The sequence below is a fragment of the Oryx dammah genome, unplaced genomic scaffold (genome assembly GCF_014754425.2).
Source record: "Oryx dammah isolate SB20612 unplaced genomic scaffold, SCBI_Odam_1.1 HiC_scaffold_6, whole genome shotgun sequence".
Lineage (NCBI taxonomy): Eukaryota > Metazoa > Chordata > Mammalia > Artiodactyla > Bovidae > Oryx > Oryx dammah.
The window spans coordinates 30852586-30880171 of NW_024070190.1; the positions used below are offsets into that span (position 1 = coordinate 30852586).

Consider the following 27586-nt stretch of genomic DNA (forward strand, 5'->3'; position numbering starts at 1 on the left):
CTGGTCCATGTTTCAGTTGCTAATAAGCATCTCACATATTATATAGTTTTTAGAAAATTTGAAAAGAGATGAATGAATTCCACTATCACCAATGGGCTTCCATTTCACTTAGAAGAGAACAGAACCCAACCTGGTAAGTTCCTCCAATGACGACAATTATAACCACTGGCACTGAAGAGTTAAGAACAAGACAAGGTCAGAGACTTACTTGATTAAAGCCTGTGGAGGTGCAGGTCAGACAGAGTGAGGTCTCTGGGGTTCTATTTTTTCCTTCATTGAACTAGTCCTGTTGAAATTCCCAATTACTAAGCGATGTTAGTGTTAAGATCTGAGAAGCATTTGGTAAAAACTGCTACTGAAGACAGCTAGGGAAAGTCCCTGGAAACTGAAGGGAATGAGAGACTGACTCCTGGTTGCTGATTAGAATCACCTGATGAGTATTAAAAACTGGTTCCCAGCACTGACTGTAGATTAGAATCACCTGAGGAGTATTAAAACCCTAAAGAACCTCTGGGCTGGTGCCTACACACTGGTATTTTAGAAACACTCCAATGATTCCGATGCCCTGGGAGGCCTGAGGACCGCTGAAGTTAGGGACTGACAAACAAAGGCCTGGGCCGTATCAGGCTTAGCGCCCAGTCGGGTAAAGTTCCAGCTGTTCCTGTGCTAGGACAGCCGAGCTGAGTAGTTGCGGCAGGGCCTGTGTGACCCGGGAAGCCTAGACTAGTTACCCTGCAGCCCTTTACAGAAAGAGTTTGCCAACCCCTGATTTAGATTGTTTTCTCCTTTTCCTTCCTTTTGTTAATGTTACTGGTTCCAATACAAGTTGTTGGTTGCAGCCTTTTCTAAAAAGAAAAGTAGAAAAACTGTTTTCTGATCTTCTGTAAAGCCATAAAACGAATTGGCATATTTAGCAAGAGGATTTAACTGCGGATAACATTTATCTCTGTGGTTTAGGATATTTACTTCAATAAAATGTATTAAGCACCTACAAAATAGAGTATGGTGCAGCTTTATAGCTTTTTCTATTGTCAGTCTGAGGGCGCAGAATGCCAAATAACAGGGCATATGTTACCATATTTTAATTTTGTCTACTGTTGAGTCACTGAACCACTTAAATGCATTTAATGAATTTATTAACATTTATTAATTGAAAATAGTTTACTTAAGACAACATAAAAACCCCAGAGGAAAATATTATGCAGGAGAAAATCCAAATAGTTTATTTTTAGTACATACTTACAGTGATAAACTTCCAAATCCCCTATAACTATTCTATATTTGAATGGAAATTTTAGGGTATAATTATTGTCTACATATTTAAGGCGTCAGTGGGTATTTAAGTCATAAGTTCAAGCCACTATTTCATTTTTTAAATTTCTAATTTGAAATGATATACCCAACTTCTGATTTTTAGTGGTGGTGCTACTGTATCCCACTCTAGGTGTTTTATTGCAGGAAAGAAATGGAGCATGGGAATGAGCTGTTTTGGGGGTGCATGGCACAGCTTTCCACATTAGGAGGATGAAGTTCCATCTGGAACAGGCTGGTCAGCAGTGAGGTGACTTTTCCTGACCTAGTGGGCTGGAGTCAGAGGGAGTCGGTTCTGGGGGTTTGTCTAAACCCAAAGTGTAAGGTTTAAAGCAGCATGGTATTCTAGAGTGTCAGCTGATGTTCTCAGAAGACGAGGGGAGAATTCCAGAGAGACAGGCAGTCTGCAGGAGGACTTGGGTGGTGGGTTGTCCTAGTCCTCCCAGTCGATGCTGATTGGCCCGCCTGTCAGCATCTGGCTCTGTGGACCAGTGGCATCCTCTCCTTCTCCTGCCTCACGACGCACTCGCCGGTGGCAGCCCTGAGCACAGCGAGAGCGCTCGTCTAGCATCCCGCAGACCAGGACCCGGCAGTGCAGGAACACTTCCTGGAAAGATTACAATGATAAAGAATAAACACAGTGAAGACAGCTGCCAGTTGGGGGTGCCTACTAGAAGCCAGACACTACCAAATGCTTCATATGTTTTATCTCATTTCATCTCAACCACCACCCTTTGAGACAGATGTGATCCCCGTTTTACAGATAAGGAAACTAAGAAGGTTAAGGAACTTGTCCAAATCCACACGTTTAGTAATGAGGCAAACATACTCAATCACATGGGTGATTTAAAACCTGACATCCACAACTTATGCCTCTGTGCCTGGACACAAGACAGCTTTGTGAGGACAACGTCTAATAACATTAACACCTTGATTCGTCACATCAAGGTCTGGGCATAACATGGGGTCCCACCCACTTCTGTGTAAAGTAACAAGTTCTTTCTGCAAGCTTCTTCCTATAAGTAACTTCCCAATGCATGCTGCCGAGTTGAAGAGGAAGATCAGGGTTAGCCATCATGGTTAGCAGTTATTTCGAAACAATGATGAAGCTGGATAGCACATGAATACACTTAGATGTGGTATGGAAAAAACTGTTGGCCTCAAACTTTCCTTTGCTTAAGTGTTTCAGCAATTCTACTAAAATAAAAAACCTTCCACCTTAACACAGTATTATCAATATATGGCCTCTTATAACCTCTATTTACTTATATACATTAAAAAACTGTTTCATATTCAATTTGCATTTAAATTTTTTATGACAAGAATTTTTTCATATCTCCTTTTTCTATATTTCTTTGTACATTAACTGCTTAATATTGCACCAATTGATGCACTGGTTTAATGCCTCTCTCATAACAGTACTCTATAAGCACATTCAACAAACCATGTTTTTATTTTTGTTTCTGAGAAGCTGTCAGAATTGAAATTTTTTGACTGATAATTTTATGGTTATTACACATTATCAGATTATTAACTAACTGTCAGGTTACTACACAACTTTCCAGAAAATATATCAACTTATATTGCTATTATACACATCTCCCTATAGCCTTAAAAGTTGGGATTTATAATTTTTAAAAGTTTCATATGTATAAAATAGTCATAATTATTTGAATTGGCATGTAAAACAGTGAAATGCTGTTTTCACTGAACATTTCATTATTTGTCTTTTTTGCAAATATTCTCTCCATATAGTTTGCCATGTGACCACTACACAGGCTTTTTCAATCACACCTGCTCACAAGGATTTTGGATTAGAATCACATCATATTTTCTTTGAACAAGCCTAGTTAATTTATTGGGAGGAGGCAGATGATTCTGACATTCATGGAGGTGTTAAGATTCTAGATGCCCAGTGTTATAGTATTTTTCATAAAGGTCATACAGATCCCAATGGTAGGCTTTAGAATGTGAACAAATTGGGACAGTAGGAAGGCTCAGGTTCATGAGGGGAGAGGGCAGGCAGCTCTGTAAGGTAAAGGTGTTCAGCTCACCTTGTGGTCTTTGCCCACAAACTTGAAGACGGGGACCTGAAAGTGCTTTGCGAGGTGATCCCGGGATGTGTACTGCTTTACTGAGTCATCTGAAACACAGCTGGAAGTAGGGCAGGATAGCACGTAAGACTTGATTTCTTAAACAGAAGTGGAAAAACAATCCAGTCCAACATGTTTGGTCCAAGGAGAGGCAAACGGGGTGGAGGAGGTTGGGCTGCACTCAAGATTTCTGAGAATGAAGGAAAAATGAAATCCCTTCCCTGTGAAGGCATCTCAGACACAGCTCTGCTCATTAACGCTCTCTGTCCCATCTCTCATTCACTGTACCCACAAACTGTGCACCAGGACCTCCTGTGAAGTCAATATATTGAAGTATTAGTAACAGCAACAACATTTATTATAAAGATATCTTTTGATATTGGGGTATCTTTTTAAGGCTGTAGTTTCATTTTTAATACATTGTAGGAATTCTGCATTCATGTACTTTATTACTGATTTGAGAAGGCTTTTCTTTATTTATCAGACACCTAACAGATACTCACACCTGAAGGGGATCCAAAGGTGAGCAAACCCCAATTTGTACAACAAGGAGCTGCATAACGATGTCAGTTTCTTAGATAATAACTAGACCTATGGGGGGGAAATAATTTACTTCTAAAATGTTTTAATACCTCTTTTCACAGATTTAATGCCAAATTTTAATTTTATAGGTTTTGAGATTTTAATCTCAGGTCTACCACTTGAAGTGAAACTCCTCGGCTCGCCTCAGGGTTAGCTGGGGGGAAAAGGGGGGTTCTTGATTCTCCACTTTGAGCCCAAGGATTAGAATAGATGAATCATTTTTCCTAAAGGCCAGGGCTCATACATATATTGTCTTTTCCATTCTGAATTCAAAAGGAACTTTTATCTATTTTCCTTTTCGTGGATGTGGATGCTTCATAGTTTCTGTCTACCAGGCCAGTAAAAAAGTGGTATCAGATATAAACATCTATAAAACTGGATACTTACTCCACATATTTACAGAATACTTTCTAGTTTATTGCTAATTGCTGTTTCAGGGCAGTCAAAAAATCCAATGAAATTGTTTAAAAATATGACACCTTGACTTGTATTACCATTGGTACCTTATTCCCCTAAACTGAAGAGGATCTAGAAATATAACGTGGTTTCTGTTATTTATTATATTTATGTACACACTGTCATTTTCCTGAGGTTAAATGAATCTATGCCATTCTGATTATGTTCTCAAATACCTATTGCATATCTAATCTGTGCTGCAGAGGACTTAGAGATGAATAATATGGTCTGTGACGTCAGGGAACTTAAAAGTCCAGTAACTGCCTCAGCATTTTCAATTTATCTTTACCTTAAATACTATTTTTATGATTTACAATGTTAATTTCTGATGTACAGCAAAGTGATTTAGGTATACACATATATGTTCTTTTTCATATTCTTTTCCATTACAGGTTATTACAAGATATTGACTATAATTCCCTGTGCTATAGTGTGTGGGTATGCTTAGCCATGTCTGACTCTTTGCAACCCCATGAACTGTAGCCCACCAGGCTCCTCTGTCCATGAATTTTCCAGGCAAGAATACTAGAGTGGGTTGCCATTTCCTCCTCCAAGGGATCTTCCCAACCCAGGGATCAAACCGGTGTGTCCTGGGTCTGCTGCATTGGCAGGTGCCACCTGGGAGGCCCCATGCTATACAGTAGGCCCTTGTTGTTTATTTTTTATATAGTAGTGTGTATCTGTTAATCCCAAACTCCTGCTTTATCCCTTCCCCAAATCCCAACTTACCCTTTGGTAACCATTAGTTTATTTTCTATGTGAGTCTGTTTCTGTTTGGTAAATAAGTTCATATTTTAGATTTGACATAGAAGTGATATCATATGGTATTTGTTTTTCTCTGTCTGACTTCCTTCACTTAGTGTGATAATCTCTAGGTCCATCCATGTTGCTGCAAATGGCATTATTTCATTCTTTTCTGTGGCTGAATAGTAAAAGAAATACTATTTTTACAAGAAAAAGTGTGACGGAAAGAGTTGTTGTAGGGTAGCACATTTCAGAATAGAACCCAAGACAAATTCTGGCTCTTGATTGGGTGTTGGCTGTGATTAGACAATTCTAGTTCATCAACTCCAAGTTCAGGTGCTAAAAGAAAGTAACAACAAACAGTACAGGATAAGTCCAAATAACTGATTACCCAAAAGTTGTCCAATACTGGATTTTGGAATTCAATGTTTCTTTTTCTGAAGATAAACTTTCTAATTCTACTTTGCTTAGGCTTGCATTACATTTTTTTGCCTTCTCAGAGCATATGCCAATTAAAACTAGAGGGAAGCAAATCAGATGTGTTAAATATCAGGGGAAACCAGCCTGATTTAAATTTTAAGCTGAGGACAATGAATAATCAACCAATTTACAAATATAAGTAAACAGCATTATGTTTATTTTAGGATTCTGAACTAGCCCCAAATTAGTATTATGAAAACACTCATTCAATAATTCATTAGACAAATAGTTAATGACATTTACTGTATGTAGGCAAGGCATTGAGGTCGACAAAAAGAAGATTTCTAGTTCTGGTTAGAGCAATCAGGGAAGGCTGCATGGAGGGAAAAAAAAAATCCCAGTGTGTCTCAGAGGACCAGTAAGAATCAGACAGGAAGAAAAAGGAAAGATTTCAGGCAGTGGAAATGGCAGCTGCAGAATCAGGAAAGTGTAAGGAGCAACAGAAGCTGTGAATTGCCCATAGTTCTCTTTGGCAGGAGCAGAAACCAGAGAAGGTAGAGGTCAGAGGGTGAGGCAGAGTGAGCCAAACTGAGAGCTGGATTTTATCTTGAGGGAATATCTCAAATGCACCATTACTGTTCTTAGCTAATACTGTACTATCCAATATTGCACTAGAGATGAAACTATTTGCCTATGTATAGTGGAAAAAGGTCCACATAGCTGTGTTTTTGAGTTCTGCTTCTGCTTTTGAACAATTTTAATATCTTCCATAGCATTGTTTTTGTGTGTGCTAAAGGCTGGAAAATTAAATAGCACATCTTCTTAGAACTGTATAAAATATAAGCATATAATCCTGAGGGTATGAATAAAGTTTATAAATAAACTTCACAAGCTTTATTGAGACTGTAGGTTACATGTTTTCCCAGTAAGTGAGTTAAGACTATATGTTTGCAAAAGTAAATGCAAGGGGCAGGAGAAAACTTGTGGTAAGAGAAATATTCACTGCTTTGATTGTAGTGATAGCTTCACCAGTGTGTAGACATCAGAACTTACCAAATCATACACTTAATCTTTTGGCCACACTGGGTGGCTTAGTTTCCTGACCAGGGATTGAACCCAGCTCCCTGAAGTGGAAGCGTAGAGTCCTAACTACTGGGCCTCAAGGGAATTCCCCAAGCTGTATACTTTGAATAGCATATTTATTGTATACAAACAGCACTGCAATAAACCTGTAAAAAATTTAAAAGTAACCAAAACTCACCCCCCACACAGTAAATCCATCCCCAAGTCCACTTAGCACTAATTATGTGACTGAAAAAAAAAACAGAAATAAAAATTGATGCTTCTATGTTTCATTTTAAAACCTTGAGATCACTTTAAGACGGCAAGAAACCCAAAGGCCTGTTATCTCCCATGAAACCTGCCTCTAGCCATCCAAAGCAGCTCAGATGCCTTTTCCAGATTCTTAAAACAAGCTAAGGAGGGTACAGAAATCTGAAGCTAGAGGTCCTCCTGCTAGTAAACAGCTAAATTTACCAACCAAAGAAGTCAAGAGCCATCAGTATGTTTTCAACAGGAATCTGACTATATATATAATTTGTTTTTCTTTTGACTGGATACCCAGGGCTCTGTGGAGATGAGACTTGAGAGCTGGGATGTAGGAGGCTGTGTTTGGAAGCTTTCATCTGTCCAGGTGAAAGATAATGAGGGCTGGAAATAAGGCAGTAAGAGTGGAGAATGTGCTGGGATATTGCTACTTTTTGAAAGGCTTTGCAGTTGATCCTAATGTGTATCAAAAGTTTAAAATCACTGTGCAGGAAATCGATAGCAGCAGGGAAAAGTCGCCTGTGGTGAGAGATCCAGGGGGTTAAAAGCAAAGGAGAAATTTCAGAGCCTATCAGGGTAATTAGCAAAGGGCATGAACCAGGGCACATCTGTGGTGCTCTTCACTAGGTCATTTGCCTTTCCTTAAGCGGCAGGTTCTGACCTGCTAGAGATATGTCCCATTTGACATTGAGGATGAGGAACTGATGAGATACAGCTATGAATTTAGGATGTGAGTGTAATTTTCCTGGGAATGTAAGCAGTAGATGTGGTAACTGTTAGGCTTTTAATGATACATGGACACATGCAAAGTTCTCAATCCAACAACCTCAACAAATATGGAACTCTCCTTTGTATAAAACAAGCAAACAGAAACAAAGTTCACTTGATCTCTCCTCTCCTAAAACCAACCAATTATTTCATCTCTCTCCTTCACGACCAAACTTCTGAAAGCATTTGCTGCTTCCATTTCCTTATCCTCTTGCATTTCTCATTCTCCATCTGCCACCCTTATGCGAAGAGCCTACTCATTGGAAAAGACCCTGATGCTGGGAAAGATTGACGGCAAGAGAAGGGGGCGACAGAGGATGAGATGGTTGGATGGCATCACCGACTCAGTGGACATGGGTTTGAGCAAACAGGGAAGCCTGGAGTGCTGCAGTTCACGGGGTCACAAAGAATCAGACACGGCTTAGAGCCTGAACAACAACCATGCCACCCACGCTCTACAGTCTCTCTGACCAGGTTAATCAATCCTATGTATGTATATTAAGTTGCTTCAGTTGTGTCCAACTGTGTGACCCAATGGATTGTAGCCCACCAGGTTCCATGGGATTTCCCAGGCAAGAATACTGGAGTGGGTTGCCATTTCCTTCTCCAGGGGATCTTCCCAGACCAGGGATCCAATCCATGTTCCCTGCATTGGCAGGCAGACTCTTTACCATTGCGCCACCAGGGAAGTCCAGGCATTCACATTAGATTATTTGGAATTATCATATTCAGTATTTTTACAGCAAATCTGCTTTTCAACCTATGTCCTTTCATCTTAGTTAAGGACATCTAGTCAGTCATACAAGTTAGACCCCTTGGAGTTATTCTGGACTCTGCTCTTCCTCACCAGTTTTTACCACCAAAATGTGCACAAGTGGTTTCTGAACTAATTAAGAGCAGGCAAGAGTGCTGCTTGGTTTTTATAAACTGATTGAAGTTGCTATTGTGTCCAGAAATCAAATGTGAAAGGGTTAGTCCCTCAGTCTGTCCAACTCTTTTCAATCCCATGGACTGTAGGCTACCAGATTCCTCTCTCCATGGAATTCTCCAGGCAAGAACACTGGAGTGGGTTGCCATTTCCTTCTCCAGGGGATCTTCCTGACCCAGGAATTGAACCCAAGCCTCCTACACTGCAGGCAGATTCTTTACCATCTGAGCCACCAGGGAAGACCCAGCTGAGAACTAAGGCTACTCCGTCATTCAAGAAGCCTACTTACCCATCCTGGATGAGGTAGTACTTCATGATCTCGTCGATCTTGGATGTGGGAGTGGCAAAGCAGCTCTCCACCAGGCTTTCTAAGCCATTCACGTGCACCAAGGGCTCAATACCGAAGTAGAGGGAATCTCGCAGCTTGAGAGTAGGCAGAGCTTCCCGGTAAGGCTCTTCGAACTCATGGTCCTTGAAGATCTCCAGAGTGAATGGGAAGATTCCATGACTGCGGCTCATGATTTCCAGCGGGGTGTTGCGAAGGTTGGGAACATAGCCTTCAGAAATGGTGTACAGGCGTGGAAACTCACAGGTCACGGGAATCAGCAGTTTGCTGGTTCGAATGATGATGTCACCGCTGCTCCCTGGGGTCTGCTTGGGTAGACCTGTCACCAGGTTGCTAGCCACGATCTTGTCGTTCACCACCTGAGCCAGGCCAGAGCCAGAAGAGGAAAGAATCTCTGTTTATTTCTACAGAGCACCCTACCCGCTGCCCACCATAACATTCTCCAAATTTCTTTTACGTCAAAACACATGAGAGATTCAGTTGCTAAAACCTGAAACTTTAAAAAAAAAAAAAAATCGCTTCTCCTCTTTTTACTAACATGTTTTGACTGTTAAGAGTTTTATATACCACTTCATGGTCAACCCACACATTCCTTTGGAGTATTAATCATAAAAACCTGAGCTATGCAGAATCAGCAAATTCAAAGCTCTGATAGTTTAGAAAAGAACAGCCTCTGTGTATTATGTTTTTCTGGAATCCTAGACTTGGTGATTGTGCAGCAGCATGACCTTGGGCTGAGCTCATCTGCAATGGGCTTCAGCTGTTGCATTTACTCAGATGATTTTCAGTTCTTCATCTCTAGCCTTGTCTCCTCTCCTGTGTACCAAGAACCCCTGGCTCATTGCAGGGCATTTCTATTTGATTATCCACAGATATGACGAAACACAATTTGCCTAAAGTGGGTCCTTCTCAAATATCTCCCCGATGTCTCATCCCAAGTCTAATTAGCCCTCTGACTTTTCTCTGTTTGTTTCCATAAATAAATACTTGTTTATTTGATTGCAAGGGCCTCTACACCAATCTCCTGGGTCTCGGTCCTCTTTTTTCTATTCATTTTGTCCACTTCTGATTTCATCATAACAGTGCCTGCTTCATCCCATTCCTATGGGAAAAAGCCAAATGTCTCACCCCAGCACACAAAGCAGATCTTTGAAAGCACAGTCTCCCTCCACCCACTTTTCCAGTTTCCTTTCCATTATTCATTCCTTGCCAGGCAGGTTGTGTTGCCCATTCATTCAGCATAAGCCTCAAGAATTCCCATCTCTGAGACTTGATCACTTGTTTCTCATCTGGAATGCCCTTTCTCCACCTCTCTGCCTGTATAAACCACGCATATGCTTCCACCCCAAATCATGTCTCACTTGTCTTGACTACTCCCGGGTTTGTCCCTTTCTGGCCTCCTATACCACCCGTCAACTGTATCCCTGACTCATATTTTGTGTGTATTGTCTTTTAGGAACCATGCATGTTCCTAAAAGTCAGGAATCTTATTTTGCATATATTTCACATATCGCTCAGCCTCCCCAGCACAGGGCTGTGCACAGATTCCTGGAAGGAAGAACAAATCTTTTACCTCCACCTGGTTCAATCCTTGGACTCATTTGTTATCTCATGAATTAATCATTGTTGTCTTCAAGTAAAATAATTGGTCAGAGGAGACACAGTAGGCCTCCTGGTACTGGTGCTGACACACTCAGGAAAATCTCTGTGCATATTGGAGAGATGGTATTCAATACTATTTGAGAACTGAAAGAGCAGAATTCTTTTTAACTTGCTGTCTTCCCAGTGTGAGGACCACAGCACAGCACAGATGCTCAATAACACATTTGTTAAATGAACAGCCTATGAATTTTTGAGCGCCAGACTTTTATGCAGAAATATGTCATCTATGACACAAGCCACAGCGCACACCTTCATCAACCAACTCCCAAAAAACTAGATTTGGTCATTCCCCAAGAGTCCTCCAGGAAGAACCTACATCAACCACTGTGCCACACGTCTTGAGGGAGAAGAGGATGTTGACGTGGGTGCCGTTGGACACGCCTCGGCAGGAGGTGTTGGTCAGGAAGAGCTCCAGACCGCCAACCAGGTCCCTGGGGATGCTCACTTCGATGGTGTTCGACTTGCAGAATACAGGAACTGCGGGGACAGGGGATGCTGTTAGAGCCGGAGAGCTGGACTGGGAGAAGGGGAAGGAGACTACTAGGAGAGACAGCTTCTCCCTCTTGCACTTTGAGCTTTTTTGTGGTCAAATAATGCTCATCAAATACTGTATTATTTCCCAAATGAAGAAATATTGTTCTGAAGTTTCAATTTAACAAACATTTCAAAGCGTGTCTAGCATAACTCCATGTATCAAAACACTAAAGATGAACTTTTAGCGGAAACACAATTTATAGGCAATACAGGAAAAGTACTGCTTTGATATGGGCTTAAATTACATAATGTTACTGCTTTGACTTCACCATTAATTATTGCCCCATAAAACAGTGGTAATAAAAACAGCATTAGTGTACTTGGGGAAGAGTTCCAAATCATCCTTGCATGGCTCAGTAAACCATAAACTGTGACTATAAATCCCACTTTAATTTAATATAAAAAGATTGCTTTTCTTAAGCATTCTCATCTCAAGACTGTACAAATATCCTAAAATGAGTACTTCTGAGTACTGTCAGACAAAACACGAGGGCAATATCAGTGTACGAGGGCACATAATAGCAATGACTTAGTATTAAGAAATGACAGATAGGTGCTTATTAAATATTTGCTAGATGAATAAATTAATATTCTGGACATAAATAACTAGATTTCCAGAAAAACAATGATCTGTTAGAAAAGAGGAACTCCATCTAAATTAAGTTTTGAATATTAGTTATACAACTAATAATAGAAATCAAGGTGAATAAAATCAAAAGTAAAAAGCAAAGGAAACCATATGTTCTAGCAATCCATTTCTGAGTATAGATCCCAAAGAACTGAAAACAGAATCTCAAAGAGATATTTGCATACACATATTCATAGCAGCAGGAGAAGGCAATGGCACCCCACTCCAGTCCTCTTGCCTGGAAAATCCCATGGTCAGAGGAGCCTGGTAGGCTGCAGTCCATGGGGTGGCTAAGAGTTGGACACAACTGAGTGACTTCCCTTTCACTTTTTACGTTCATGCACTGGAGAAGGAAATGGCAACCCACTCCAGTGTTCTTGCCTGGAGAATCCCAGGGACGGGGAGCCTGGTGGGCTGCCGTCTACGGGGTCGCACAGAGTCGGACACGACTGAAGTGACTTAGCAGCAGCAGCAGCATTCACAGCAGCATTATTGACAATAGCCAGGAGGAGGAAGCAATCCAAACGTCCATCAGTGGATGAATGGATAAATAAAATGTGGTGTACACACGCAGTGGAATAGCTTTATAAAGGGAAGAAATCCTGTCATACGCTACCTGCATGAAACTTGTGGACAATTTACTAAGTGAGATTAAGTCAATCACAAAATGACAAATTGTAGGAATCCACGTATATGACGTACCTAAAATAGTTGGCTTCATGGAAATTGAAAGTAGGATGGTGGTTGCCAGGGGCTGCAGGGAGGAAGGAAGGAGGGGTAGCTGTTTTTAATGGGTACAGAGTTTTAGATGCGCAAGATGAAAACGTTCTGAAGATTTGCTGCACAAAAATGTGAATGAACTTAACACTACTGAACTATGCACTTAACAGTGGTTTGAATGGTAAATTTTATGTTACATTTTTTAACTGCGATTTTTGAATGATTCCAGAGTGAACACACACTGCTGAAAGAGCCGGTATTGTAAAAGATGAGAATCTTGACACACTTGGGTGAGGAAGACAGGGAGATTTGGGGCAGAAGGAGTCAGAGCAGAGGCTAAGCATGTACTACCTTGGCAAGTGTGGTTATCCTCAGACAGCACCAAGCCCCGGGGACATTCACACTGATAGCCTCTCTCAGTTGTAAGGCAAGAATGGCTGCAGCCACCATTGTTACTGCGGCATCCTTCAATGTCTGCAATAAAAACCGAAAGAAAAAGGAAGGATCTTGTAGCCCTCTTCCCCAAGAATTCTGGTTCTTGGACTCATGGTTTGCATCAGGCATTATACTTGACTTACCATAGTATCACTGGGGCCCAGCTCAGTCAGTGAGGCATGCAGCAATGTCCACAAAGAAGTTTTGATTAAATATTAGAGCTACAAAGAGCCATCTTACAACACAAACACAGCTCTCACCATTTAAGCTGGTCATTTTGTAGAATCCCCTTCAACCCGGATTTGTCTGTTTTTCTCACAATTAAAGTATAATTTAGGGAGGAAGACCAGAAAGTCATTTCTTAATTGCTGTAACATTTAGTCCACCCAATTTTGAAATGTTTATTACTGATGTACAAGGAACTGACAGAATATAAATTCAAGCAGAGCAGCTAAATGGATCAGAGTTACTTAGAGTTATTGCCAATGGTTGGATCACCAGCCCCTCTCCTCGAATCTCTAGGAATAACAGCATTGGAGATATTTTTCTTTGGTTGACAGCACATTATAAAAATGAGACCTGGACAGCACACTGAGAGATTCCACTCTACTGAGCTCTTTCATTCTTCTCTTATGAGGTAGCTTTTTAAAGTTTTCTTTTTAAAAGTTTTGCATTTTCAAAAAGCATACTCAATCAAATGGGCAAAAAAGGAAAAATATTCAGTTGAAAAATGAAGAAACTACCACATAATGTCATAGTTAGCAGAGGAAAAATAATGACCTTTGTGAGTTCTGGATGCTATCTCCTAGATCATGGATCATCAAACTCTGGCTGCTATATGCTGTTGTACATAAAGTTTTATTAGCACACTCAGTCATGCTCATTTATTTCCCTCTTATCTATGGGGTGCCTTCTCACTACGAGGGTAGAGTTGAGTAGTTTCAACAAATTCCATATTAAATATCCACTGTTTGGGCTATGCATAAAAAGTTTGCTGCTCCTTGTTTTAGGGGTAAGGTAGTATTTAAAAGTCCTCTGGTGGCTCAGATGGTAAAGTGTCTATCAATGCAAGAGACTTGGGTTCAATCCCTGGGTTGGAAAGATTACCTGGAGAAGGAAATGGCAACCCACTCCAGTACTCTTGCCTAGAAAATCCCATGGATGGAGGAGCCTGGTACAGGCTACTGTCCATGGGGTTGCAAAGAGTCCGACATGACTGAGCGATTTCAAAGGGAAACCTATTTAAAAGGGAATGCCTTCAGGAATCCTCTGGTGGTCTAGTGGTTAGGACTCTGAGCTCTCAATCCCAACAGACCAAGTTTGATCCCTGGTCAGAACTAAGATCCTTCATGGCATGGTCAAAAAAAAAAAAAAAAAAGTGGGGGAGAATGCTTTCAATTCATTTAAGATGTTCAAGGAAAGATATTAGCCAATTTCCAGTTATAGCTATAAGTCTCAGTTCAATAATGATAAAAATATTAGTTCTTTGGAACATCAGTTAATTAAGTTGGAATGAATCTATTTTTGTGAAATAGGGAGAGAGAATAAATTTGCAATGAATTAATCTTCACAAAATTTAAGAGAAATTAGGTTATGACCTGTTTATAAATCTATAGTTAAAAAAGATAAAAGTATTCTTACAGGTTTTTTAAATAGCTGCAAATGATATATAATGATATAGAAGAAAGCATAAAATATGCTATAAAATGTTAAAATCAACATTAATAGGAAATTTTTTCTTAAAAGTGATGTTCCTTAAGTCATTTAATTTTCCTGGGTGTCAGTTTCAATAAATGTAAAATGAAAGTGTCGGATTAAATGTTCATTAAGAATATTTCCAGATCTAAGACTGCAACGCACAAAATAAGCTGAAATTCTTACTTGGATTGAAGAATTTTAAGTCTCTTACAAGGATATACCAAAATGTTTAGAATGGATATATCTAGCAAATGGGATTCTGGGTCCATATCTTTCTTTTACTTCTCTGTATTTTCCTCTATGAACATAACTCTCTCATAATAAAACAAACAATAAAAATTACTTAAAAATTAAAAAGAGCTTTTTATTTTAAAAAAGAAAATATGCTAATCTAACAGACTAGCTAAAGAAACAAATATGTTTTGACTATCAATAAAATGTAAGGATTTCCATAAAAACAAAAAACCCAAGAAAATCTCCAAAAAGGGCTTCAAATATGAATCTTAATCCTAAAGTGTAATTCATATTTAAACTCTATCTTCTGCTAAAATAATTTTCAGTTATGATTATTAGGTTTTAAAATTATATGAGGATTAACTGTAATATTTCCAATAAAATACTCATAATTACAAATGTTCCTCATGGAACATTTCATTAATATACAAATATGCAAAGATGGTTGTATAAAATAAGATTTAAGGAGGATTCAGGATATTACCCTTATCCAATAAAACTTAAAGTATATTTAGCCTTTTTATAAGAGACAGCAGTTTGATATACTGGTTAATGGACCCTGAGTTAATAATGCAAACTTTGTGGAATGAAATAAATTGTGACCACTAGCCATAATTTTTCCTTTTAGGGTAGCAGTTTATTATTTTGAATATAGATAGAATAAAGTGAACTCACAAGCAGTGTTGTAATGTGTTATACCACACATTCAGTTACCCTCTGGGACATATATGTCCTCTGTAAATAATGATAAGCAGCAGCAGCAGCATCTATCTCTTCATATAATCTGCAGAGTTTTTTTCTTTTCTTGGTCTCTCAACTCTCAATGTCATGAGATTCAGATTTATTAAAGTAGAAATTATAAAATTTCAGCCCAGATAATTTGCAAGGGCAAATGTGCCTGAGAGAAGGGATATTATCAAAGCTTCATGTCATAATAGTAGACAATTTCCATTTCAGTTATTCAACATACATTTCAAATTATTTTTTATTACTTAATTATACAAAATATATACAGAATTTTTGGACTTCCCTGGTGACTCTGTTGGTGAAGAATCTGCCTGAAATGCAGGAAACCACTGCAATGCAGGAGACCCAGGGTCCATCCCTGGGTTGGGAAAATCCCCTGGAGAAGGAAATAGCAACCCGCCCCAGTACTCCTGCCCAGGAAATCCCATGGACAGAGGAACCTGGTGGGCTAGTCAATGTCCAGCTCTACAGTCCAAGAGTCGCTCATGACGTAGTGACTAAAACTGTTGCCATACAGCATTTCTACTATCAAATCAGGTAAGTTTACTTATCTCCAAACATGTGTTAATCTCTAATAAATGCAAAGCATATGAGTAAAATAAATGACTTCATAAAAACCAGTTTCCCAAACTTCCAAGATGGTAAGACTCACGTAGGAAACTTGGCAAAAACATAAACTGTAAGGCCCCGCCCACCTCACTGAACTAGAGTCTCCAGGAGAGAGACCTGGGAAGGGCCAGCTTTAAAAGCATGCAGGTGATTCTCAGCAAGGAAGTCTGAGAAACTGCTATAAACCATTTGTTCTGCCACCTGCCTCCATTATCTTGCTACTTCAGATGTGCTCCCTGGGTCTGCAGCATAGCCAGCACCTAAAAGTTATTTAAAAATGCAGGATTTTCACCTGACCCCAGACCTACTGAATCAGAACCTGTATTTTAACAAGCTGCCAGGTGATTCGTGGGTGTATGAAAGTTTGAGAAACATGGAATACCCAATTTTTATATCCCAAACTAAAAATGCAGCTCTCTGCCTCTTGCAACATGCAACAGCTCCCTTCTGCCAAAGCTTGGAGATAAAATCAACACTGCATTCTGTCTGCAACACAAGCATTCTGCAGTGATACTCAGTGATGATGGTTTGTGGTTTCTTTACACAGCCAAATAGTTACTCTCTTCTAACCCTGGACAGTTTCATAAATGTCCAAAAAATAAGCCAGTGGCTTAGTGGGGGCTCTTGATGTGAATCCCTTCTTGCCCATCTCACCTTCACATGTCTTGCCATCACTTCTTAGCACACGGCCAACCCCACACTCACAGCGATAGGAATTTTTGAGGTTTACACATATCTCACTGCAGCCACCATTGTTTTGCTCACATTCATTTTCATCTGTAGAAGAGAACACATCATTTACACAGTGCTGAGCCATGCAGTCTTATCCCAAGCCCCTTAGCAGAATCCCTACATCTTTTCAGATCCTGTTCATAGACTTTCCACAAACCATCTCCAATATAATCACTTCTATATTAACCTGGTCTCCTCAACCAAGTCATTTGTTCCTCTGCCCTCTGCTGGCGTGGAAGGCAGCTGGTTGTTTGCCAGTTCCCTCCTCAGGGCAAAACTGCTGGGGAAATGAAATTCCCTTTTTATCTGGTTTTACTTATTTGCTTGTATTGGCGAGTCTCATTTTCTCCAATTCCTGAAACTTATAAATCAAACTGTGTTTTAAATGCATTAAATAAATTTACACTGCAAAAGGATAGTTCTGATTAACTTTTTTGTGAAGCAGTCTTCCTTAATATATATATATATATTTTACTCAAGTATAGTTGACACACAATGTTTCAGGTACACAAGGTGATTTAGTCATACATATACACATATATTAGTTTTGAGATTATTTTCCATTGGGGGTTGTTACAAGATATAGACTATGGTTCCCTGTGCTATACAGTAAAACTTTGTTGATTGTTGCATATCTATTTTTTTAAAATAAAAATCTAGCATTCCATTCATACTAAATCAAACAAGTGGAATCAAAATGTTATGAACTGTTTAGCTATGCAAAATTCATGCTTTCTAAAATATATGTATTGTGCATACTATTAGTGAGGCAGTCTTCTATTGGGTTGGCCAAAAATTTTGTTCAGTTTAAGTAAAACAAGACACATTTTTCATTTTCATGAAGAACTCTATTGACTCTATTAACTAATTGAACTAACTTTTTGACCAACCCAACATTATCAACACTGCCTTTAAAATCTGTTTTAACTATTGGAAGGGCCTTCCCTGGTGGTCCACTGGTTAACACTTTGCAGGCAGTGAGGGTTCAATCTCTGGTCGCGGAGCTAAGATCTCAGGAGCCTCGTGGCCATAAAAACAAAATATAAAACAGCAACAATGTTGTAACAGGGCTTCCCTGGTGACTTAGACAGTAAAGAATCTGCCTGCAATGCAGGAGACCTGGGGTCAATCCCTGGGTTGGGAAGAGCCCCTGGAGAGGGGAATGGCAACCCACTCTAATATTCTTCCCTGGAGAATTCCATGGACGGAGGAGCCCGGCAAACTACAGTTGAGGGGGTTGCAAAGAGTCAGACACGACTGGGCAACTAACACAATGTTGTAAAAAATTCAGTAAAGACTTCAAAATACTAAAAAACCACCTTTAAAAAAATAAACATTGGAATATTCCCATATTGTACTTACGTAATGATTGTTATCCTTTTTAAGAATCTGATAAAAGATAATGATTCTTGTTATAAAAAATGTACAGTTGGCAACAAATGTCAATCCACTTCCTTCTACACAAAAAAAATGGGGAGCCTGAAGAGCTAAAGTTGTCATGGGTTGGATATAAGATATAAACTAGGGACTGGGATTGAAATACCCACTAAATGACAGAAGGCATGGCCACGGGTCCCTGAGAGAAGAGGAGCTGGAACTGAAACCCTGCTCAAGCCCGGGACCTTGGAAAAGGCATCCCCATAGTGAAAGGGGGAGAAGAAGGGCTCTGCTCTGAGACCAGGGTAAGCAGTAAGGAGCTCTCTGCCTGAGGTTCTGAGAGAGAAAAAAGCCTTCATAAAAGCCAAGTCTGGCTCTGCCATGGTTGAAGTATGAGGTCACAATTCCCACATCTCCTGGGGATCTTGAAACTGAGAAACTGATGTGAACTTTGACCTGGATTGGTGGAACTTTTGTGACAAAAGCATCTGAAACACTGCTGTGTAGTAAAAACAAAACAAAAACCAATTTCTTCAAACCAGGTGATAAGAGTGGAGTTCCACAGAAAAAACAATCACAATAGAAGATGGTTTACCATGAAACCCTACATAGGCGGAGACGATCCGCTATGAGAAAGCTGATAAGGTAACGACTGGTAGTCTCTGAACGATAGAGAACAGAATAACCCCAGAAAATACGTAATACAAGGATTTTAAAAATTACTAAACAGATACGAGGCCAGTAACCAAATAAAAGAATGTGTAGGAAGACAAAGCAGAATTGAAACCAAATACACAGAACCTGCAGAAATGAAAAATCCAGTTGATAAGATCAGGCCCTACTGCCTGGACAGTGGGTGAATAGGGGTGCGGCAGCCTTCCTGGGTACGGCCACACCGGTGCTTGGGTCCAGTCTCTGCCCAAAGCCTGGACTGCTTACCTTGAGACTGATTCTTTTTACCAGAGAGAGAAATACACTTCTATTTATGTAAGCCATTGTTATTTGGGAGTTAATTGTCTGTTACAGCCTAACTTAGATACTCAATGCCCCAGCAATTCCAATTTTATAGGTATAAAATGAAAAAAGTGTGGAGAAAAATCTCACAGAAGAGTTAAGGTTCTTAAAACTATGTTAATTTTAAGAACACACAAAACAGGGCTATATAGTTAGTTATATATGTTATCTTGTGATTGTTATTTATTACATAAATAATAAAAGCATAAAAACAGGGACCAGAAGGACATACACTAATTTCAAAAATACTAATTCCCCTGGGGGGTAAGAGAAGTAAAAGAGATGGCATGAGATGGCTTTATCTGTGTCTGTAAAATTTTATTAAAAAAAAAAAAGAAAAATTTAACTATAAATCTGGGTACATGAGGGTCTGTTATATTATTTTTCTTTTCTCTCTCCCTCCCCCAAATACATAATTTATAATAAATAATTAAATTGTTATATATATTTTTAAAAACTAAAGTAACATTGACATAAAGATTTGCCTCTAATTTCAGGGAATTCGTGATCTCCCTGAAACCAGTAGACAGACCCCAGGTAGACACTGGCAGCTTTTCCCTGTGTCCTGACAGGCAGAAACATCCAAGGTAAGTTGCTAAGCAAGAGATAATGTATGGTGTGAATAACAGGTGACCTTTGATTTAAACAAGAGCAATAATTAAATGTGTATATTTTTATTTTTATATCTGCCTGAAGAAATCCTGGAAGCATACATAAGTAAATAATGTAGGAGTTTACTTGGGGTGGAGTTGGAGGACGGGAAATGAAACAAATGGAGGACACAGAGCTGGACGTTTCACTGTATACCTGTCATGAGCCAGGTAACCTTCAACCTCTGAGCCACCAGGGAAGCCCATTTAAATACACTGCCTATTCAAAATTTATATTAAAATAAAGGCAGAGAAATGAATGAAAAACCCCTGCCTTAAAAGGAAGTCAAATATTTTCCAATAGATACGTGTGTGTCTGTATGTGTGTGTGTGTGTGTGTGTGTGTGTGTGTGTGTGCCTGTGCAGTGTGAGAGGTTGGGGGGATTGTAGGAACCATTATCTCCCACACCCCAAATCTGTTGGCAATAAATCACATAGTCAAAATCGACCATGCAAGAGCCGTAACAGCTGTTCTGGGAGGGCCTAACCATGCTCCATAGAACAGTGGGTGGGGGTGGGGGGAAGCCAAGAAACAAAAGCTTTTCTAAAATAAGAACCCTTTGATAGCCCTTTCATCCTGATCCCTATCCCACCCTGATCTTGTTACTACTCTTCGGGAAGAGGCAGGTGTGGGGCAGTGCTTCCCTTTGTCTCTAGACTTGTTTTAAATCTCTTTGAGTCTGAATGCAAAAAGCTTCATAACATTAAACAGAAAAGAGATGACCTTCAGTCCTGGGTTTTTCAACTCTATTTTCTCCCAGTTATGGACAACAAAACATATATACAATTAGACAACTCTGCATTTCCAATGAATAACTTGACTCCCCTTTCTTGCCACTCAGACAAACCAAAATTATATCACTGAAGCTATAGGAGTATACCTGTAGGTAATTCTAAACCAAAGCTATCCAATAGAAATACAAAGCAAGCCACACATATAAAATTTCCTATTAGTCACATTAAAAATTTTGTTTAAAGGTATTGGTAAAATTGATTTTAATAACATATTTCATTTACTCTAGTATTTCCCAAAATGTTTCATTTTAATACATAATCAGTATTAAAATCATTGAGATATGTTCTTTTAACTAGTCTTCAAAATCCAGTGTATATTTTACACTTACAGCATGTCTCAATTTGGATGATAAATTTTCATCAGAAATATGTGATTTGTACTTTAGAGTCCTGAAGTTTACAGTTCACTCAAGTTGTTCCACATATTTTTATTTTCTAATGACAATCAAGTATTAGCTTTTAAATTAAAATTATGTAAAATTACAGTTCAGTTTTCCAGTCACAGAAGCCACACTTCAAGAGCTTCATAGTTACATATGGCTAGTGGCTACTAGCTGCCTTTCCCTGGTGGCTCAGATGGTAAAGCGTCTGTCTACAATGCGGGAGACCCAGGTTCGATCCCTGGGTTGGGAAAATCCCCTGGAGAAGGAAATGGCAATCCACTCCAGGACTATTGCCTGGAAAATCCCACGGACAGAGGAGCCGGGATAGGCTACAGTCCATGGGGTCACAAAGAGTCGGACACGACTGAGCGATTTCACTATTCACTATTCACTATTAGTGGCTACTAGATTGGACAACATAATCCTAGACTGTCCCAGTACATGATATGAATTTGACTTGAGGCTTTAGTTATGAACTAAAAAGGCAAACCCCATTCTGGTGTTCAGAGACACAAAGTGGAAAAATGGTGGTGCTATGAGTCAAGAAGAGTTTTTGATTTGATTTGTCCTTTTGCTCCTAATAGCCTGTTTCTACTGCAAGATGAGTTTCTTACCAAAGCATGTCTGTCTGTCGGGGCCTAGCACGGTTCCCGGAGCACACGTGCACTCGCTGGTACCCAGGCAGCTGCCATGGCAGTCGTCATCACAGATGTCATAAAAATCTATGGAAGGATAAAGATGACCTTTCATGAGGGGTGAGGGTCAGAGGACACTCTCATCCAGGAGAAAGCCTCACGAGTTCAATCATGGGGTATGAATTCCTAATCAACATCAAGAGAATTCTCACTGTTCTGGGTTTATATAACCCACTGGCAAGAGGTACTGTCCAGGGGCATGGGCATGTTCTGTCATTGAGATCCATGAGTCCTAACTTCAGATCCACAGACCCCTGGGTGACCCTGGTGTTTTCTGCAAAACCTCACCAAACATGAGCTGTAGATTAAATAGCATTATGTTCTACTCTTCTATGCAGTCTATTTTTAAACGTATACAGACTTTGATGGGATTAATAACATGAAAATTCATTTGAAAGTATTACTGATCTCAAGTAGCTTCTTCCCGTTATACATCATTTCTAAAGAGTATCAGTGGATAGTAAGCACAATGCTCCCATATGGATGTCTGAAATATATCTAAAGAGGGGGTCTTCCGTGCTCAGAAAGGTTGGAAATCCACACTAAATTACATAAAAGACAAAACTGATCAAAGTCATAGCTCCTTTCCCTTTCTATTCTTAGGAATTTTTCAGAAATCTTAAGAGCAGACCCCAGAAATCATGAGCTAGAGATATCTGTGCTCCTAAAGCAATATTCTCCAGGCACTGAGATACTACTACAACAGAATTTCCTATGGCACTATTCTCCTTGATGCCATTTCTGTGACCTTTGAGGGGAAGGAAAAGAGTCCAGGGAAGTACTCACGGCCACAGTAGACATGAAAGCAGACGCTGGGCTTGGTCAGACGATACACATAGTAGCCTCCAGGGCAAGACTTGACCTCCACAGTGGTGTTCCATAGGCAGCAGTTGCCGTTGAAGCTCGCACAGGCCTGGCGTTGCACAATGCCATCGCCTTCCAGAGGGTGGCTGCCATTGAGCCAGACAGGTGCATGGGTTCCGCAGTGGTTTTCTGGTATGCAGAAGGTGGGCATAGCATCCCCCGCCATGCCCGTGAAGCGGTACCACTCTCCGTCCACACTGTTGTCACATAGAGGGGAACCTTGAGACTCGTCGAATTGGTGCTCAGTGTTCCTCCACGGCTCGTTCAGACTGATGTAAGCAGAACAAGGGTCTAGGGCTGGGAATGAAAAGGACACCTCAGAGGCACCTTGATGGTTTTGATCACAGTGGCAATAGCCTGAGTTTACTTTCTTGATCTTAGATTTCAAGAAAGAAATAAAGTCCCTAAAAGCAGTTAAGATTCTTCAAGTTGATGTAAACATATTTCATAAATGCCTTTTACCTTTGAAAAATTATATCAAATCTACTTAAGGGTCTGTGTTTGCATTGGACTAAACCTTCTATCCACAGTATTCCTCTGATAGGATTGTTGTTCAGACCAAAGGAAGTTACAATCTTACTAAACACTGCACTGGTCACACTGGATTTTGAGTACTGTGTTCATACCTGGAGGCTATACTTTATGAAAGTAATGGACAAACTTGATGTCCAGAGGATAGTGACCAGATTTAGAAGGGAGCCTAATAATTATTTACTGGGGAAGAAGTTGAGGACTATCATTTGGAGAGAAAAAAAAAAAAAACCCTGCATATTATGTATTACTTTTCAAAAAATCTGGAAAAGGCTTGTGAAAGAGGAATTAGGTATTCTGTTACAATGACAAAACAAATTGTTATGGGGAAGTGCATTTCAGTTCAGCTATCCAGTAATGGTGGTTTGATTGCTTGTGACCCCATGGACTGTAGACTGCAAGGCTCCTCTGTCCGTGGGATTCTCCAGGCAAGAATACATGGAGCAGATTTCCATGCCCTTCTCCAGGGGATCTTCCCAACCCAGGGATTGAACAGGCGTTTCTTATTATGTTTTCTGCATTGGCAGGTGGGTTCTTTACCATGAGTGCCACCTGGGCAGCCCAGTAATGGAGAAGCTGTGTCACAGTGTGGTAAGCTCTTCATCTTTGGAAATTCTGAAGAAGACTGGATGGTCCAACTAGATGGTCATTTATAAGCAAGATTGTGGGTGGAATTTTGTACTAGTAGGTAGTTTGGCTTGATAATAAATATGTAAACTTATTCTGCTGAGAAGTAAAAGGCCTCTGGCATATGCTTTGAAATATACAGTATAGTGGCAAGGGTAGTCTCCATGTGAGTGTTCGTACATGTTCCACCAGCTTATTGAAAATATCATGAACTTTGTGTCTTCACAATTAGCCATGGCATCACTGTCTAGAATACAGCAACATTTCAAGCATGCATTTTTAAGGCATAAATAACATAGACAAGTATCTTATCAAAACCATTTTAATGACTGAAGACACCAATATCTCCAGTTTTCTCACTGCTTCTCTCAATTTCAGAAAAACGCTGAATTAACATAGGCAAATTTTGCTTATAAAGAATCTTACAATAAAATCAAGAAATTCTAGAAAGGAGACCTAGCCGGAGGATACTATCCTTCTTAATGCATGTGAGGCTGATTTAATTGACATTGTAGGCAGGGAATTCATAGCAAGGCCAGTAAACTTTGTGGACAAGAAATTCAGCTTTAGTAAATACTGCACAATAATTAAATGTGATGGGCCTTGTTGATAAGTTGTCAAGAAAATATTTTGAATTTTCCCAGTCTACATTTCCAATTCAAGTTTACTCTCAAAACTTCAGTCACATGTAGAGGAGGGCGTAGCCTAGTACCCCGCTGAGAATACGAGAGGGACAAGAAATGAGTAGAACATTGCATATTCTAAAAAAAAAAAAAACACTTTTGCAGAGTTATACATGGAAGGCACAAGCCTCCTTAAAATGTCCCTGAGGTACCCCAACTGTGTCCTAGACCATGGTTTGATGTCCCTCGAGGGGAAAAAATGTCCACATATGGACTGTCTACCCTCTGAAAAGGGAAACGTTCCCTCATCTGCTCTCCTAGCTGTGGTTCTCTTATGAAGAAAGGTTTCCAGGGCAATTTCACAGGTGATTATATATTCATAGAAATATTTGGTTCATCTCCTTGGCTCTAATTTTACAAGAAATGGTTAGGCACTCAACTGGTAATGGCTTTTACAGAAATTCCTAAACCTCCCTCAATAACTATTTAATGATTTATAAAGTTTTTCCTTAAATATAACTATCATTTCTTGTGCTATTTGTTAAAAGTTTATTTCTTCTCTTGTAGGGATATATGGCACAAATAGAAATTTACTATCTTCTGTAAAATAAACATATTAAATGTTACTCATGCAATATTTTCTAACATTAAAGAAACCCATTCCACTCACCCCCCTTTTAAGGGAGTACTTCAATCCTTTAATAGTCTGGCCGCTGGTGTCAATTCCTGTTTTCAGACTCTCAGTGTGGAGGCCAGAATTCAGTATTGTATGCTGCGTCCTGAATTGCTGATGTATGTACACACACGCATACATACGCTCCTCAAATGAAAACAGCCGGGTGGATTCCTCTGAAAGTCCAAGCCAGGGGGCCTGGCTGGCAGAGAGCCGGTCAGCCTTTACCAGGATTCTCGCCCATCAGCCCCCTGGCCAGCTGCCCTCCCGTATCCCCCGAGCCGGGAAGCGGCGCGGATGTCCGTGCGACCCGGGGCCAGCACCTCTCAGCGGCCCAAAGCACAGAGCAAAGGTCAGCATCGCCGCCCTTGCATCCCCGGGGACCAGGAGTCCTGGACCGTCCCGGTCCGCACCCCCGGCCCCGCCCCTGGGGTGGTCGCGGTTGCCCGATTCTGCGTCCTCTCTCTCTCAGGCTGGAAACCCACCCTCTCTTCTTTCCCTCTTCCCCTTCACTTCCTTCCCTGCCACCTCCCCTCTTCTCTGGCTCTTCTTTTCCTTTTTACTCACTTCCCCTCTCCTCTCAGGCAACCTCGCCCCCACCTCAAAAAGTCCCCAGCCCCTAAAGTTTTCCCTTTTTATGGCTTGGAGTCAAACGTCCTAGAAGTTCTGGGGGGAAAAAATTAATAAAATAAAAAAGATTTAAGAAGGGTTCCAGAGAGATGATATGGGGTGGGAGGTGGGAGGGGGCTTCAGGATTGGGAACTCATGTACACCCGTGGCGGATTCATGTCAATGTATGGCAAAACCAATACAGTATTGTAAAGCAAAATAAAAAGAAGAAGAAGAAGAAGGGAGAACGTGTCTGATGCGAGGGTACAGGAGGTAATGGACAGTTAAGCCAGGGAAGAGAGTGGGGAGAAAGCCGAGAGGAAGTGGAGGGAAGGACGACTTTGGCTCAAGCGACTCTTGGTTACTTACTGGCAGCAGATACAGGGTGATTAAACTTGGCCCAAATCTATCTTTAGGACTATTTTTTAGACCAGTTTTAGATGTAGAGAATAGTTGAGAAGACTGTATAAAGAGTTCACCTCTGCTGGCACCCAGCTTCCCCTCATGAAATAACCATATACTAGTATGGTCATCTTTGCCAAGGTTAATGAACCACTGTTGATACCTTAACTCAAGTCCACAATTTCGATTTCTTTAGTTTTTGCCTATACCTTTCTCGGTCCCAGGATCCGATCCTGGAGCATGACATTTAATTTTCCATGTCTCCTTACTGTCTCAAGCCTAGTTTTAATGCTTATTCTTAAAGGTACTAGAGCAAGGCCTTTGTTACCCCAAAGAAATAGGGGCAGTTAAACACTGAGCTTCCCCCAAATGCCAAGAAGTATGGTTCTCTTCATCTCAGCCTCTTCTCACTCTGTCTTCTAGTTAGAACTTAAATTCTAATGGGAAAAGGAGAGAGAAAATTCTTACTAACTGTAATGAAAACTTTGCTTTGTTGGCCTGTTTTGTAACAAAAGCTGAGTGGGGAGAGAGTTTAAGATTCACTGAGTCAGTGCGAAAGTCATATTTTAAGATGTCAACCCTAAGAAGTCTGATTTATCCAGATCTGTGCCTTTATAGGCAGTCAGTCCCTTGTATTGTTAAAGGAAAAACTCTATCCTCCACTCTGAAAATCTTTTTTTTTTTTTTGGCTCTTAAAGTTAGGACTATAAAAGTGCCTAGAAAATAAAGAGGTTAGAATTCCTTTTACACAAACTCCAAGAAATATTTAGCTCGTGGAAATTTTGGATGCCAGGTGAGAGGCTAAATGGAACATGAAATGAAATTCTCTGAAAACATGTCTCCATAGGTTATCAATGACTTTTCTTATACTATTCTAGAACCAGTATTTAAGATAGTGGAATCTTGCTCTTAATAACCTGTACATAACAGCAAATTCCTCCAAAGCCAGAAACTATTGTGCCAAATACTTGACACAAGACTTACCCCTTGGGGACACTAGCGTTACTATGATGAAGAGGCAGGCGAAAAGCAGGAACTGAGGCATCCTTCTGGACCAGCCACCAGAGACAGACTGGAAAATCCTCTTGATTTCAGTTTCCCTTTGTCTACTTCTTTTTCAAGCACTTTAAAAAAAGGCCTCTAGGCTCTTATGAAAAAGACTTTTTAGTACTGGTTGGGGCTTTATCAGAGGAAGAGGATGACTGGGATAAGGTGTCCATTGCTCTGGCCTTGACCCCAGATAGAGGCACTGTTTTACATTGTCAAGTTATTTTATTGATATTTTTCTTTAGGGGAAAAAAAAAAAACAAACCCTCACAATCCCTCATCCTCCTATTGTTTTTTTTCCCAAGACTTCCCTGCAATGAGGC

General features: G+C 40.1%; 1 protein-coding gene across 1 annotated transcript; it reads right to left on the bottom strand.

Annotated features, from left to right (window-relative positions):
• Positions 1 to 1123: 1123 nt before the first annotated feature.
• Positions 1124 to 27273, bottom strand: OIT3 (oncoprotein induced transcript 3). Its single transcript, XM_040242492.1, has 9 exons — positions 27201 to 27273; positions 22674 to 23048; positions 21807 to 21914; positions 16896 to 17018; positions 12870 to 12992; positions 10953 to 11113; positions 8918 to 9333; positions 3366 to 3465; positions 1124 to 1918 (listed from the first exon to the last, which is right to left on the bottom strand). Exons 1-9 carry the CDS (start codon positions 27259 to 27261, stop codon positions 1745 to 1747), a joined length of 1641 nt encoding a protein of 546 aa, XP_040098426.1. The 5' UTR covers positions 27262 to 27273; the 3' UTR covers positions 1124 to 1744.
• Between the last annotated feature and the right edge of the window lie 313 nt (positions 27274 to 27586).

Excerpts from the sequence above, each read along its gene's own strand:
- OIT3 (XM_040242492.1), bottom strand. The coding sequence starts at position 27,261 with ATGCCTCAGTTCCTGCTTTTCGCCTGCCTCTTCATCATAGTAACGCTA. Across the intron at positions 12,993-16,895 it reads TGATGGCAAGACATGTGAAG|ACATTGAAGGATGCCGCAGT; the intron begins GTGAGATGGGCA and ends TTTTTATTGCAG. Across the intron at positions 3,466-8,917 it reads TACTACCTCATCCAGGATGG|CTGTGTTTCAGATGACTCAG; the intron begins GTAAGTAGGCTT and ends CCCTACTTCCAG.